General features: G+C 40.8%; 1 protein-coding gene across 1 annotated transcript in view; it reads right to left on the bottom strand.

Moving 5' to 3' along the window:
- Positions 1-6,941: 6,941 nt before the first annotated feature.
- nhsa (Nance-Horan syndrome a (congenital cataracts and dental anomalies)) overlaps positions 6,942-13,376 on the bottom strand; it is a 76,963-nt gene continuing 70,528 nt past the window's right edge. Inside the window, exons 7-9 of the mRNA XM_084722578.1 lie at positions 10,262-13,048; positions 8,670-8,793; positions 6,942-8,591 (exon numbers count right to left, since the gene is read on the bottom strand). Coding sequence (XP_084578704.1) covers positions 7,967-8,591; positions 8,670-8,793; positions 10,262-13,048 — 3,536 coding nt within the window. The 3' untranslated portion in view covers positions 6,942-7,966. The remainder of the gene's footprint in view (positions 8,592-8,669; positions 8,794-10,261; positions 13,049-13,376) is intronic.

Genomic DNA, 13,376 nt, shown 5'->3' with positions numbered 1-13,376 from the left:
TATATAATCCTGTTACATGTAATCTATTACCTTAAACCTGTGCATGAGTCACCAAGAGGTGGTGAAAAAACACTGGTATCCAGTGAGTTGGGGATGAGCTTGTTTGGATATAAACAGCTCATTTGCTGGTTAGGTGTTGTCTCTGTGTGGACACTGACGTACTCGATTTGTTATGACCACGCAGACTTGTCGGTGGTTTGTCTGTCAGGCCATGACACTACAAAAAACTACAGAGTACTGTCTAAACATGTGTGGAATGCGTCCTCGAAGCAGACTTCAGAAAGCAGTATAAACAGCAGTACTACACTCTGTGGTGTCTGAAGATGTAGATAAGACAAAAAAGGAGAGATACTGAAGGGAAATATCATAAAGAATAGAAGAACACACACAGGTACACTACTACAGACACAGTTGTGTGACTGTCGCAGCTTAGTGGCTGTTTGAGGACAATAAACACAATTTCTGTTTGGTTTCTGTCTGAACAGACCTTAACAGAAACAGGTGAGTTAACCTGCAAATAGAAAAACACATTTATGCACAAGGGCAGACATGAAAGCCTTGTTGTCACTGTTGTAGGAACTCTATGATCTCTCTTTTATTTAATATAATAAACATCAAAAGGGGAAGCCAATTAAAATATAAATACAGGGTAATAAATTAAAATCCCCCCCCTTCCAAAAAAAATAAATAAATAAAAATTACCGCTCTCTTTTCTGGCTCCAGCTCCTCTATCCACCTGATAATTTTCTTACAGTCCCTTACTGTCCTGAGTGAGCGCTGACAAGCTGTGTGTGTTCTTTTGAAGGTCTTTTCTTGTCCTTTGTCCATGTCCTTCATAATAAGACAATGACAAAAGTCATGTTGGGCTGTCTATACAATATCTGCTGTGGTGTCTTTAGAGCCGGAGGACAAATGATGACACAGAGTCTGCTGCAACCCAAAGACACTGAGAGAAAGACAGACAAACACTGAAAGAAAGAAAGAAAGACATCTCTGTAGTCAAACACCATCAAAGCTTGGAGGACAGGTTCTCATGGTTAGGTGCTGTAGAGCTGACCTTCAATCAGCATATTTCCATTGTATCCTCCATGTGGGCACATTCATTGGTTCATGTTAACTAATGCATTAATTCATACATTAAGTCACTCTTAGTTCATGTTAATTAACATATTAGTACATCCCATACATCAGTCATTCATTCATGACTAACAGGTGAGTCATGGGAGATTTTATTTGGGTCACCAAATAAATAAAAAACTTTTTTTAATTTATTTTAGATTTATATGTGCAGTACACCTTTAATAAAGCATTTAAAATGTGTCTGTTGCTTTACTGATGATAATGAGCATGTTGATTCAGCCTAAATGCATTTATTTTCTCTCATTATGAAGTTGGCCAAAATGTCCTTTACTGGAAAACTGAAAAGTTGAGAAAAATCAAGTTTTAAAGCAACTTACTTAAAGAGATTTTTTTTTTTTTGAGCTGAACTCAAACTCTTCAGTCTTCAAAGTTTTACCAACTAACTATATGAGATAATATTTAATGTATATTATATTATATATAATGTATATTTGAGTTTCTAAACCTCAAGATTCAAGTTTATCTAAAGAAGACAAGAAAATTATGTCAACTAAAGACTATAGGTTGGCAAAACTTTTCTTAATTTATTTCAAAACTAAAGAACTGAAAGAGTAAGCCATCAAATCTATTAGATAATTCAGCCTAACTGCATTTATTTTCTTATTTATATAGTATTTAACATGCTGATGGAGAAATGTCAGTAAAAATGGTCAGGAATGTTCATTTATGAACAAATGAATTCTTCCCAAGATTTATTGATAAGTTCTGTTGTGAACTGAGTTGTGATGTGTTGTCTTTTTTAAAAAGCAGGTCCCCAGATAAAAAGTCTGGGAAACACTGTCATATAGTATATTTCTCTTGAGAATGAAAATAGTTGATTTGTACACCACCTACCAGTCATGGCGAGCCACCTTGTCTCCAATGGTAATCAAGGTCAGGGTTCACGGTCAGCGTGCCCTTTGATGGGTACGGAGATGCCAAACAGTCCCAGGCTTTGTTTACCTTTTTTTTTTCTTCACTTACAATCTCAGCTCAGTTGACAAGAACCAACTGAGAACAAGGAGTTTTTGTCTGTCACAGGCCTGTTTGACATTAGCCAGAGCAACAAAGAGAATTCACACTGACTCTGGAGCTGGAGACCATGACGGTGGCGACGTTTCAATCCACTGTTAGTGTGGCAGTATTCTGAATTTGATACAGGTCATGTAAACATGTATTCCTGTGAATAATCTGAATGAGGTCTGATTCAAATGTGTGGGATACGCTGGTATTGTTCAGGTTTTTAGAGGATTTTTTTGGACATGTGAATTCAGAATATGCATCTCAGTTCAGTTTTATTACTGCAGTTTGCGACACATGGCCTCTAGCTTGTTTACAGTCAGCTCAGAGGTGTAAACAAATCAACAAGCCAAGAGATTGCAAAGCTGAGATGGAGACGCGTGCTCAAAAAACACCAAATATTTGGTCAAAAGGAGAAACAGACCTACTTTTAAACATTATTTTAAACATTTGGTATCAACAGGTTTTTGGATCTGCATATTGCAGTGCTGACCTTTTCAGGAAGGCGATTAAATGAATGAAAGAGGAAGGCTGTGTTTACACAGTCAGACAAGTCTGCCACCAGCGGAAAACTGTCCAAAAGTATGCATGGCTGCATGCAAACAGGAATATTAGATGAATATTATTTCCATTAGCCGTGTAAACAGTTTAGAAGGAATATTGTCTTTTTTAGAATTAATGCAAAAAAACAAAAAACAAAAAGAGAATATTGTGTGAATGTAAACATAGTCAGTAATATAACACATGCAGAAAAGACACGTTACTGACTACAGTTAAGCTTTGAGTTGGTTAAGTAGAGAGGAACCTGCTCAGATGTAAGATAAAGAAAACAACAGATCCCAGCTGTGTTATTTCTCTGCCCAGCACACAAAGAGGCCTCTTTTAAATTTACACCCTATTTGCATGAAATTACCCAGAGAATTATCCTGAGGATTCAGCTGAAGAGCGCCCTCTAGTGGTCATCATCTCAAACCACTGTTTATGATTCAGAATATTACCTGTAAATTCATATTTCTGTTGAAGAAACAACAGAGCGCGTCAAGTAAACATGCTGCCACATGAATACTACATTTAACTTGTGAGAACAGTTCATTTTACTTAAGTGAAGGTAAAAGACCACACTGTAAGAATATTTTAGGTACTTAACTTGAATAACTTTACACGTCTCCTCCTCTACAGCTGAGATGGAAATATTGTACTTTTATCTCCACTGTTATTTATCTGACAGCTTTAGTTACAAGTTATTTTACAAATTAAGATTATTGCAAACAAAAAATGAAAATGATCAAATGGAGCTGGAACGGTTAGTCAATTATTTGTCATTTGAATGACAGAACATTCACTGAAAACTATTCTGATGATATTTTGAAACTGTTTGAATTTCTGGTTTTATTCAAGAAAAGACTGTTGCTCACTCTACATTTTACATGTGAATTGAAGCCTGTGTACACATGAGTATGTGTGTGTGATCTATGTTTATATGTTTGTAGTATGGTGTGTGTGTGTTACAGCAGCGTGGAATCAAAAAAAACAAATTCCCCTGAGGGACAATAAAGTATACCATACCTTGTCTTACTTTACCTTTAGCTTAATCTTTGCAGCCAGTTTTCATTCAAAAACGTTTCATGGTTACAGCTTCTCAAATGTGAGGATTTCCTGCTTTTCCTTTTAATCATCTCAATCATTTATTTATTTATTTATTGTAAATAATTTTGAGGTTTTGGAAGACCATTTTCACCAGCGAGAGACAAAAATATCCCTGTGGAAAGTCATATTTAAGAGATAAAAAAAGAGTCAAAAATATGAGATAAAACGTCATAATACAATAATAATTTTTGACTTTTTAAATTCTAATTACGACATGATGTGATGTGATGTGATGTGATGAGAATGATATTACTTCCTCCACCAAAAGTCTCAGAAGATGAACCAGTAAGGTCTGGGCTTAATGCCACAACACCTTATTAACCTTGTTAAAAAATATCCAGTTATCAGCCTTATTTCAAAGTTCAGACCGTCATCAGAGAAAGAATCACTGGAGGAGCAACAAGTTCTGCCATACAAAGTTTATTGATCTCTCTGATATAGAAAAATCAACAAACGTGAGTCAAACCTGGGGTTCGACTGAAGAAATGGACTCGATGCAGGCTATTTTATACTATTTGGAGGCTCCTCCCTCTTTGACGTTTCAGCTCACATCCAAACATACCCGTGTATCACTTGTCCCTGATTTTTGTCTTCCCGTAATTCTCAGCACAGCAAAAAATCTACTTCCCTTAAGTTTGTATGGTTTTACTCGCATGTTTTTTTAAAAATATTCCCAACTAATTTCCTCTAGCAGTTGATTTGTGGTGTGCCGCTTGGTCAGTCAAATAGGAAAATATGATAGTGAAGAGGATGTCCAGTACTTCACTACATGGTGAATATCCTGATGGAAAATATACCACTACAATATTTTTTATATTTTATATATTGGGATGTAGATAATATTTGTTGTAGTTGGTAAAGATAGAGACAATCTGAACTATTTAACAAACTGTTGGACAGTTTAATCAATAGTACAGTTTAAAAATCACATTTTATCATTTTTTTAATGTAAAAGTTTTAGTAGGTAAAGTAACTCCAGCTGCCAAATAAATAGTAATAATAGTAATTATCTTGTAGTGGAATCAAAGCATTAAGTGGCATGAAATGGAAATGCTCAAGTAAATTACAAGAAGCTCCAACTACACCACTGAAAAACCCCACAGAGGAATGTAGTGGCCTTAAAATAAGTACAATTAACAGCACCACTGATCCAAAGAGTCATTTTCAAAGCAGTCACATTTATTTGTATTTTTATACACATTTGCTAAGCAGCCTGTTGTGCTAGCACTTGGCTTTGATAGGATTTACTTTTACTATGGGATTTTCACAATGCTTACTAAAAAATAAATACAAGACAAAGTGTTCCACAGCTCAAAAATATACAAAGGTTTGAAATTAATGTAAACTTTGAAAACATTTTTGTTTTTTACATAAGAAACAATTCAACAACCTTTGAGACGATTCCAAAAGTCATTGTATTTACAAGTTTGTACAAAAAAAAGAAAAAAAAGAAATACGAAGCAGATACCTACAGTATACAGAGGATGATCTGGAGTTAAATGAAATGCATCTAGTACCATAAGTTACGCTGTAATTCTTCTTTAGTATCGGTTTCAAGAACGTTTCAGTCAAGTAACGAGAAGAGAGAAACAATTGGATGCCACTAACGTGTGCACGTTCTAGCCTTTGGCAGAAGCATCTAGTCCACTCCTAAAGCGTACTCAGAGTGTGAAGATTATTCAAGGAAAGTCAAACAGCTCCACGTAAAGGTCTATAAATATCTCCAGGTACAGCAAGAGACAAATGAAACTTCACAAACATCACTGTATCAGTGCAAAAAAACAAAAGAATCCAAAAATAAAAAGGTTGGAATGAAGGTTCACAGACATAACCCACCGTGTGTCCTGCTCTATGACATTGCATTAGTTATGGAGTATCATTAAGGCCAAAATGAAGTTGGTATTTACAGTGTACCTAGAGGGAAGAAGAGTCTTCCACAGGACAATATGGCTACATAGACTGTCCTTTTTTGCATCATGGTTGAGTACCATCACTGCAGTAAACACCACATGCGTCTAACATCACTGTGAATATGTGGGACTCAGAGAGCCAGGGTTACAGCTGAAACCTCACGTGTAGCTTATGACTGTTCATGCCATCCTTTAATGGCATCAATGAGTTGCTCTTTTTTTTATTTGTCTCTGCAACCAGTGTCTGAAATAAGTTTTAAAATTTGTCTCTTGTAAACAAAATAACTATCTGAATAAAATATGTTATTAATAATACCAGCAATTCATTGCATTTTAAGATTTCAGTTTTAGGTTATCTAAAGGTGTAAACTACAGAAACGTATTGCTGCCACGTCAGGAAAAGAAAACGGATCAGTATCACGTTATAATGTTAAAGTTTGTTGTTATAACAAGATATTTTCTCATTATTACAACATACAAACTTACCACGTTTAAAAAAAGAAACTCTTCTCGCTAAAACAGTATACTATTTAGCTTATTATAACATGAAATATTTCATGTTATGTGTAAACTTTTATTGTTATATGGTGATAATTTATTATATTTTAACAATTTAGATAAAAGGTATACTGTTATAAGAACTAGTTTCTTGTCATATGTGAAAGTATCAAGTGAAAAAATGTCTTGTTATAATGTAAAAATATCTGTTATAACATGACATTTTCTTGTTATAGCGTTAAATATTTAGAACATGAAAAATTATTTTTATAGCATTAAAAACATTTTGTTATAAAATTAAATTGTTCATGTTGACTTTCTTTTTACGGCGTGGCAGCAGTAAGCTTCCATACAAACCACATCAGGGAGCATACAGAGATTTTTCTGTGTCAGTTATAAAAATAAATATATTTAGATTGTTGCGACACAGAAAACATGAAACCGTGGCAGCTTAGATTCTGCTGGGGAATAAAATAGAGGAGCATTTGGTACAAAATAGCAGCAAATGCCACATCCCTAAATCCAGAACTTGTTCTTCTCATCACAGATGATGACCTGGCTCCAAATTTAACCCTTCATCCTCCACCGAAACCCAGAAATCTCACAAAAACACTCAACTTGCTGAGGCCCGAGCTGCTTCGTCACTTACTGTCTCCTGTTGAGCTGAGTAAAATAAGGCATAGTCGATCCTCCTGAACACTTTCCGCTTGCCTCTTTTCAACAATTCATAAACACACCAAGTCAGCAAACCAGAAATGACCATTATTTACTTAAAAAAAAACAAAAAACACATGACCTCCTTTTTCTTTTACCGCTCTCCTGTTTCACCACCTCCAACTTTTTGATCACTTTTTCTTCTCCCATGTTTTCACCTTCTCCCGTCTTGTCTCCTAAGATTGTCGAGTTAGTGCTTGGCTTTGACGCCTCGAGTCACTCTTCTTATTGCATGAGAATTTTTATAATGTCGTCATAGTAAGATATCTTTGACATAATTTACAATATGCTTTTAAAAGGACTGAGTAGAATATACAAATACATCAATATGAATCAATGCATTGAGGCTTCACATTTTTTTTTCCACTGCTGTTTTTCACACAGCGTTAGTCCTGTTGTTCAGCTGAGGGGTTTCAAAATAATCTGTAAAACTGGCTTCAACAACTGTTAAAAACTGTATCTAATTGCATAGGTATTCACAGAATACATAGTTAATCCAATATATCTCTATTTTTTACAAGATACTGATAAAAAATGAATCAAACTGAGATTTCTTTTTAATTCTGAAGATAAATCTGACGTAGAACAGTTAAAATTTAACATGAATATTCTGCAGAAGGCAACCTCTTGGGTGTTGTACATGGCTTTGGGTAATGTGCCATAAATTAACCAAATAACATGGACTTGTGGACCACGTGCGCCTTTTTTTTTTTTCTGTTTTTCTTTTGATCAATCATAGTTTTCTACAGAATTTCTGATGATAAATAATCTGGTTCCCTGTTTCTAATGCTAGTGTTCATATCAGAAGGGTCTTTTTTGAGACATACTGTATGTATAAAACATTTTTGAACACAGATAAAATTTTAACAATAACCAAAAGGAAACAGCTATGAAACTAATCCACATTTAGTAAATTTATGATTATTAACAAACTCTCTAATGTTCTATATAGCACATTATCCTGCCCTCATCACAGCTCATATATATTATAACTCATTCTTGTCCTTTTGTTTTTACTGTAAACTAACAAAATAACTTCACACGTTCCCACATGTTTTCTACGTGGAGCCCTGTGACGAGCGGTCGTCGTGAGGACTTCCGTCTGAGTTCTCCGTCTCGCCCTCAGAGATCGCCTGCATGGGCGCAGAGTACAGTCTGCTGCGCATGCCGTAGCGGCTGCTGTTGGCGGGCGGGGGGATTCTGGAGCGACCCTGCCTGGAAGCAGCGGACGTGGGGAAAGATTTCGGGGAGAAGCCCTCAGCGTTGGCTTTAGGGTAGGGGCTGGAGAGCTGATCTGGTCCTGATAGATGCTGTTGCAGCGGGGAGGCGGGCTCTTCAGGTTGCTTGGTCGACTCTGTCAGGGAGTCTCCGGGAGATTTAGGAGCGATGGGGCTCTTGAGGATCTCTGTGGCCGACATGCGGTAGCTTGAGTCCGAGCGGCTGCCCTTTTTGAGCAGCAGCAGTTTGAACTCCTCGTTGGAGGTGCTGGACTTCTTTGCGTTCCTGTAGATGGGACCGGTGGCTCTCTGCAGGCCCGGTGGGGTCACGGCGGAGGAGGGGGACACCAGAGAGACTGGGGAGCTGACAGCGTTGCTGGGCGGTGAGTTCCCCGACGCAGCGCTGAGGCGGTTCCTCACACCAAGCTCAGTGGAGTCCTTCCTGCCCAGCACTTTCCTTTTAGACCTGAGCAAATAAAAAAAAAGTTAAGAATCTCTGTAAACGCAGAGCGAAGACGAAGATGCTGCTGTCCACAGTGCTTACCTGTGAATCATAGCAAACAGATCCTCAGTGGTCCGAGCTTTTGTGGGTGACAGAAACACGCTGTCATCCTCCGGCTTTGACTCATCACTCAGAGGGGACACAGTGTTATCACTGGGTGTAGAGTCTGTTAACACAAATCAGTCAACATCTGAACAAACTGCAGGGTTCTTGTATGTCAACCCTAAAAAAGAACTAACGATGAACTAATTATTAATCAAACAATAGGTCCGCACACCAGAAACTGCTCCTTAAGATTTTTTTAATAGTATCACCAAATGTGATACACATATTAAAAAAATCTTAAGGAGCAGTTTCTGGTGTGTGGACCTATTGTTTGATTCTTGTACCTGCTCTACTGTCCAGCACCAAGCACTCATCAGTTTTGGATCTACAGTTTGAACTAATTATTATTCTCATTATTGATCAAATCTGATCCAGCCACATCGTCCTTATAAAGCAGATCTGTTGGTTTTTAGAGAGTTTTTTTTAGTTAAAGGTAAAAAAAGAGCAAACAAAGAGTTGGAGCACAGACAGAATATCATTCGCCTTATAGGCTGAGATGGCTTGAAGTGATTTGTCTGATTGTTTTCTGTTTGATAGTTGGTTATTTAGCCATTGAGATTTGCTAATATAGAGAAATAAGCTCCATTTTGACATGAAACAGGAGGGTAAACACGGGGCAGGTCCCATTCAGTGTAGCAGAGCTTTTCCAGTGAGCCAACATGTACAAGTGAATGACTAATGACTCTGATCTAAATAGAACTGGACTTAAATTAGTATCAGTATCACTGATAACACCTGTGTTTATGCTGTTATTTCATGTCAAAATGGCTGCTGTGAAAAAGATCTATTATCAGACCTGTTGATTTGTTTTCTGTCGACTGAGTAAATCAGTTGAAACAAAGAAAAGATCAGAAAAAATATGCCCTTTTCTGCTGCAGAAATTTGTCTTTGTTTTTTCTATCAAATTAATCATCTTGTGATTTCCTCAGATATTTAAAGGGATATTTCACCCAAAAATGAAAATTCAGTCATTATCTACTAATCCTCATGATGACTGAAGGTTGAGTTTAGATTGTTTTAGTCCACAAAACACTGCTGGAGTTTCACAGGAAAACAGAGCTGCATAATCTCCCAAACAATCTAAGTGAATGGTGACCAGTTTTCAAATGGAAAAAACAACCAAAAACAACATGTGTGACAGTGTACATGCACAAGTGACTGGCATGTCAGGGCTTTAGGAGACTTGGATTATGACAGATGAGCAGTGTGGAGGCATTTTATGTTTCTTTTTGCTTGTTTTTTCTGTTTTGAAAACTGGCCTCCATCACTGAAGTTGTAGTGCTGTTTTCCTGTGAAACTCCAGCAGTGTTTTGTGCACAAAAGAACGAAAACTGACTTTCAATCAGCGTGATGGTGAGTAGATAATGACTGAATTTTCATTTTTGGGTGAACTATCCCTTTAATGTGACCCAAGCACACCCCAGTTTGATCCACACAATTTACAAAATGCTCTTTTTTAATAACAAAATTGACAATCTAATAGGGGACTGATTGTCACACAAAACCTGACAGAGACAGTGATCGTCTACCTTTACTGCAGTAATCCTCCGTCTCGGCTGTCGACTCCTCCTTGCCGTCCTGAGAGGCACTTTGGGCAGAAACACCTGATGACTCCGACTCCACTTCAGTGCTTCCTTCATTACTGACTGTAGTGTCTTGCAGTGTCTCTGATTGGCCGTCAGAAGCAGGCACTTTATCCAGACTGCTGTGTGAACTGTGCTGAACTGAGAGAGGAGGACCTGCTTCTTCTTCTTCTTCTTCTTCTTCACACGGCTCAGATCTTTGCTGTTGTAAGGGCTCAGACTCTCCACAGCAGACAGGTGTTTCTACCAACTCTCTGCATGTTACTCCTTCATGACTCCCCTCAGGGAGGTCTAACAACAGCTCTGAGTATGCAGTCAAACCCTCTGACGGAGCCTCGTTGTCCTGCTTCTTGCTTGTCTCGCTCTGACACGCTGCTTGTCCATCTTCAAGCTCTTCATTTGAGGTAAACATTGATTCACAAGATCCCCTTGAGGATATGTGGTGTTGATTCGAGTCGAATAACGGCGGACTCTTCAGCTCGAAGGATTTACTACAGGAAAGTGAGTTCACAGTGGGACAGTTGAGGCTGGAAGTTGTTTTGTCCTCATCATGACGTCCTTCGTGACCCTTACTGATGGATCTGAGCTGGACTGAGTGCAGCACTGTGGGTGTGATGGACATGACATGGGTGTTAAACACCTCAGAGCTAGGGGGCGCTACAGGTTTGACCGACGCTGCAGCTTTTTGTTTGTTTTGGTGAAGGATTTGAATCTGCGTCCTGTAAGCTGAAGCCTTGTTGTTGACACTGTGAAGGGCACTTAAGTCAAGGTGGGGGGGAGGGATGATCGGCAGCTCCAGGTCTGTCTTCGAGGAGGAGAGCGACGAGAGAGACGACTTTCTCTCCGGGACTTTGGGCTTCCTCTTGCCGCTGGACGGCGACAGCGGTCCGGGGAAGAAGGCGGAGGGGAAGGAGGAGGTGGGGGTTTCCGACTGGCTGGAGTAGCCGCTGGATGGACTGGCCAGGCCCGCCAGCTTCTCCGGAGACGTCAGTTTGAAGTCTCCCTCCACCGATGGAAGCGAGGGGGTTGTGGCTCTGGAGCCGGACTGGGACGTCTGAGACTCGGAGCTCTCCTGTGACTTGATGCACTCGATGACAGTTGTCCCCGTTGCTGTGCTGGAGTTGGACAAAGATCGGTAAGGGTCGCTGGATTTTAAATCATTCAGGAGCCACAGATCAGCATAGTCCGACTGTACAACCCCCTCATCTTTAAAAGAATGAGCATCAGTGGAGCTAAACACGCCTAAGTCAGGTAGATCGGCCGAGCCCTCGACCCCCCACACCACAAGCGGCTCTCTGACGAGTGAAGAGTTTTCTAACTGAGCCGGAGAACTGGACAACGCCAGCTGCAGTTTCCTCTCCTTGGAAGACAGTGGAAGCTGCTGCCCGCAGGAAATCTTTGGTTCTTTCTTGTCGGGGATGTTTCCCTCACTGCATATTTTTCTTAAGGATGAACTCCTCTTAGGCGGACATGGCTTCACCTTTGGTTTTCTTAAAGAGAGGCAGCGTCTCCCCAGAGTCATGTGACCACTCAAGTCAGACAGACCACAGTCAGAGCCGGGTGCTGCATAGCTGCTATAAGTGAAGCTTTTGCTGCCTTTCAGACCACAGTCAAAGTGCATGGAGGTGTAGTAGCCTTCAGTGTCGACGGAGTAGTGTGACACGGTGTCGGCTTTTTCCGACACTGGTTTGTCGGAGTAGCTGCTCTCACACGTTGCCATGCTGGTGAAGCTGGGGCAGCCCAGGCTGCTCTCAGCCTCTCTGCTCGGCTCCGGGCTGAAGTCCTGTGAGCGTGGAGGCTCCGGGTGGGAGTAACTCCACTCCCCCTCGATGGGAGTGGAGTTACCCCCTACTTCCTCTAATATGTCCATAGCTGTGGAGGAGAAGGAGCCCGCCCGCTGCGTTCGGAGGCCGGGGTAGTGGTCCAGCATGAAGCCGGTGTGGTCATCGTTGGCGTGAGGGGCCGTGTTCAGCGAGAGCTCAGAGTCACAGTGTGAGGAGCCCGTCAGCGGCGGGGAGGCTGCTGGGGGGATTGTTTCTGATGTCTGTGAGGGGCAGGTGGAGCTGCTCCCACTCCAGTTCCCACTCGAGGACTGGTGGTCGTCCTTGTGGTCCATCTGTCCACCCAGCACCCCTGCTGCCGAGACAGAGTGGATGGGGCTGCTGAAGGTGTCCGAGCTGGACGAGATCTCACAGCTGCCCATGTCGACCTTCCTGGGCAGCTGGGATCGGGTCCTCTCCATCCAGCCACGCTCCGGACTCTCTGACTGGTACTTGAGGTGGTGCTGAGACATGGCCTGCTCGTCTGTGCTCTCCTCTCCGTCCTTCAGAATCAGCTCCCCGGGTCCAGGCAGGAAGTCCTCAGCATGGAAAGGGGACAGCTCCTCCTCATCGTCGCTGTCCTGATGCCCATTGTCGATCATCCGGTTCCCGTCTCGGGGCAGACTACGGGAGCGCAGGCGTACGCCCACAGCGGTGGTAAACATGGCGTCGGCACTGTCCTGCAGACACGAGATGTTGCCTGCAGAGTGGGAGAGGGAAAGAGAGACCCCCTGGCCTCTCTGGGCCCTGATCCTCCTCCGAGACGGCGCTCCTGAGATCAAAAAGTCTTCTGTCTGGCAACCTGAGTCTCTGGTGTTGAGATGACTGGCCAGCTCCTCGTTGGAAGGAGTGATATCAAGACTGGCATGAACGATCACTGTCCGCTCTCTGGAGCCAGGAGAGTCATCAGAGTCTGTGAGAAGAAAGGACCAGAAGGACCATAAGATACACGACAAACTCACGATACACAAATGTATATGTCTGTATTTCAGTGTCTTTGGCATAATAATACAGACATATAAAAGACAGTTTTTCAGTTGGTTCAAGTCCATCTGGGAACTTTTATCTCCACTCATCTCTCTGCTGATGTCTGGCTAATAAAAGCATGAAATGCCCCAGAAATATCTTAAAAATGGAGCAAAGCAACACCGAAAATATGTCTCCTTTTATATTCATATTATAAACCTGATCTTACAGCTTTTCTTCTGCAGCGTACTGATGTGGATTTTAACACATAAAGA

Source organism: Lutjanus erythropterus, chromosome 7 (assembly GCF_056507025.1).
Source record: "Lutjanus erythropterus isolate fLutEry1 chromosome 7, fLutEry1.hap2, whole genome shotgun sequence".
Taxonomy (NCBI): domain Eukaryota; kingdom Metazoa; phylum Chordata; class Actinopteri; order Lutjaniformes; family Lutjanidae; genus Lutjanus; species Lutjanus erythropterus.
Note: the sequence above shows the minus strand (reverse complement) of the source record. Positions and strands in the feature narration are given on the sequence as shown.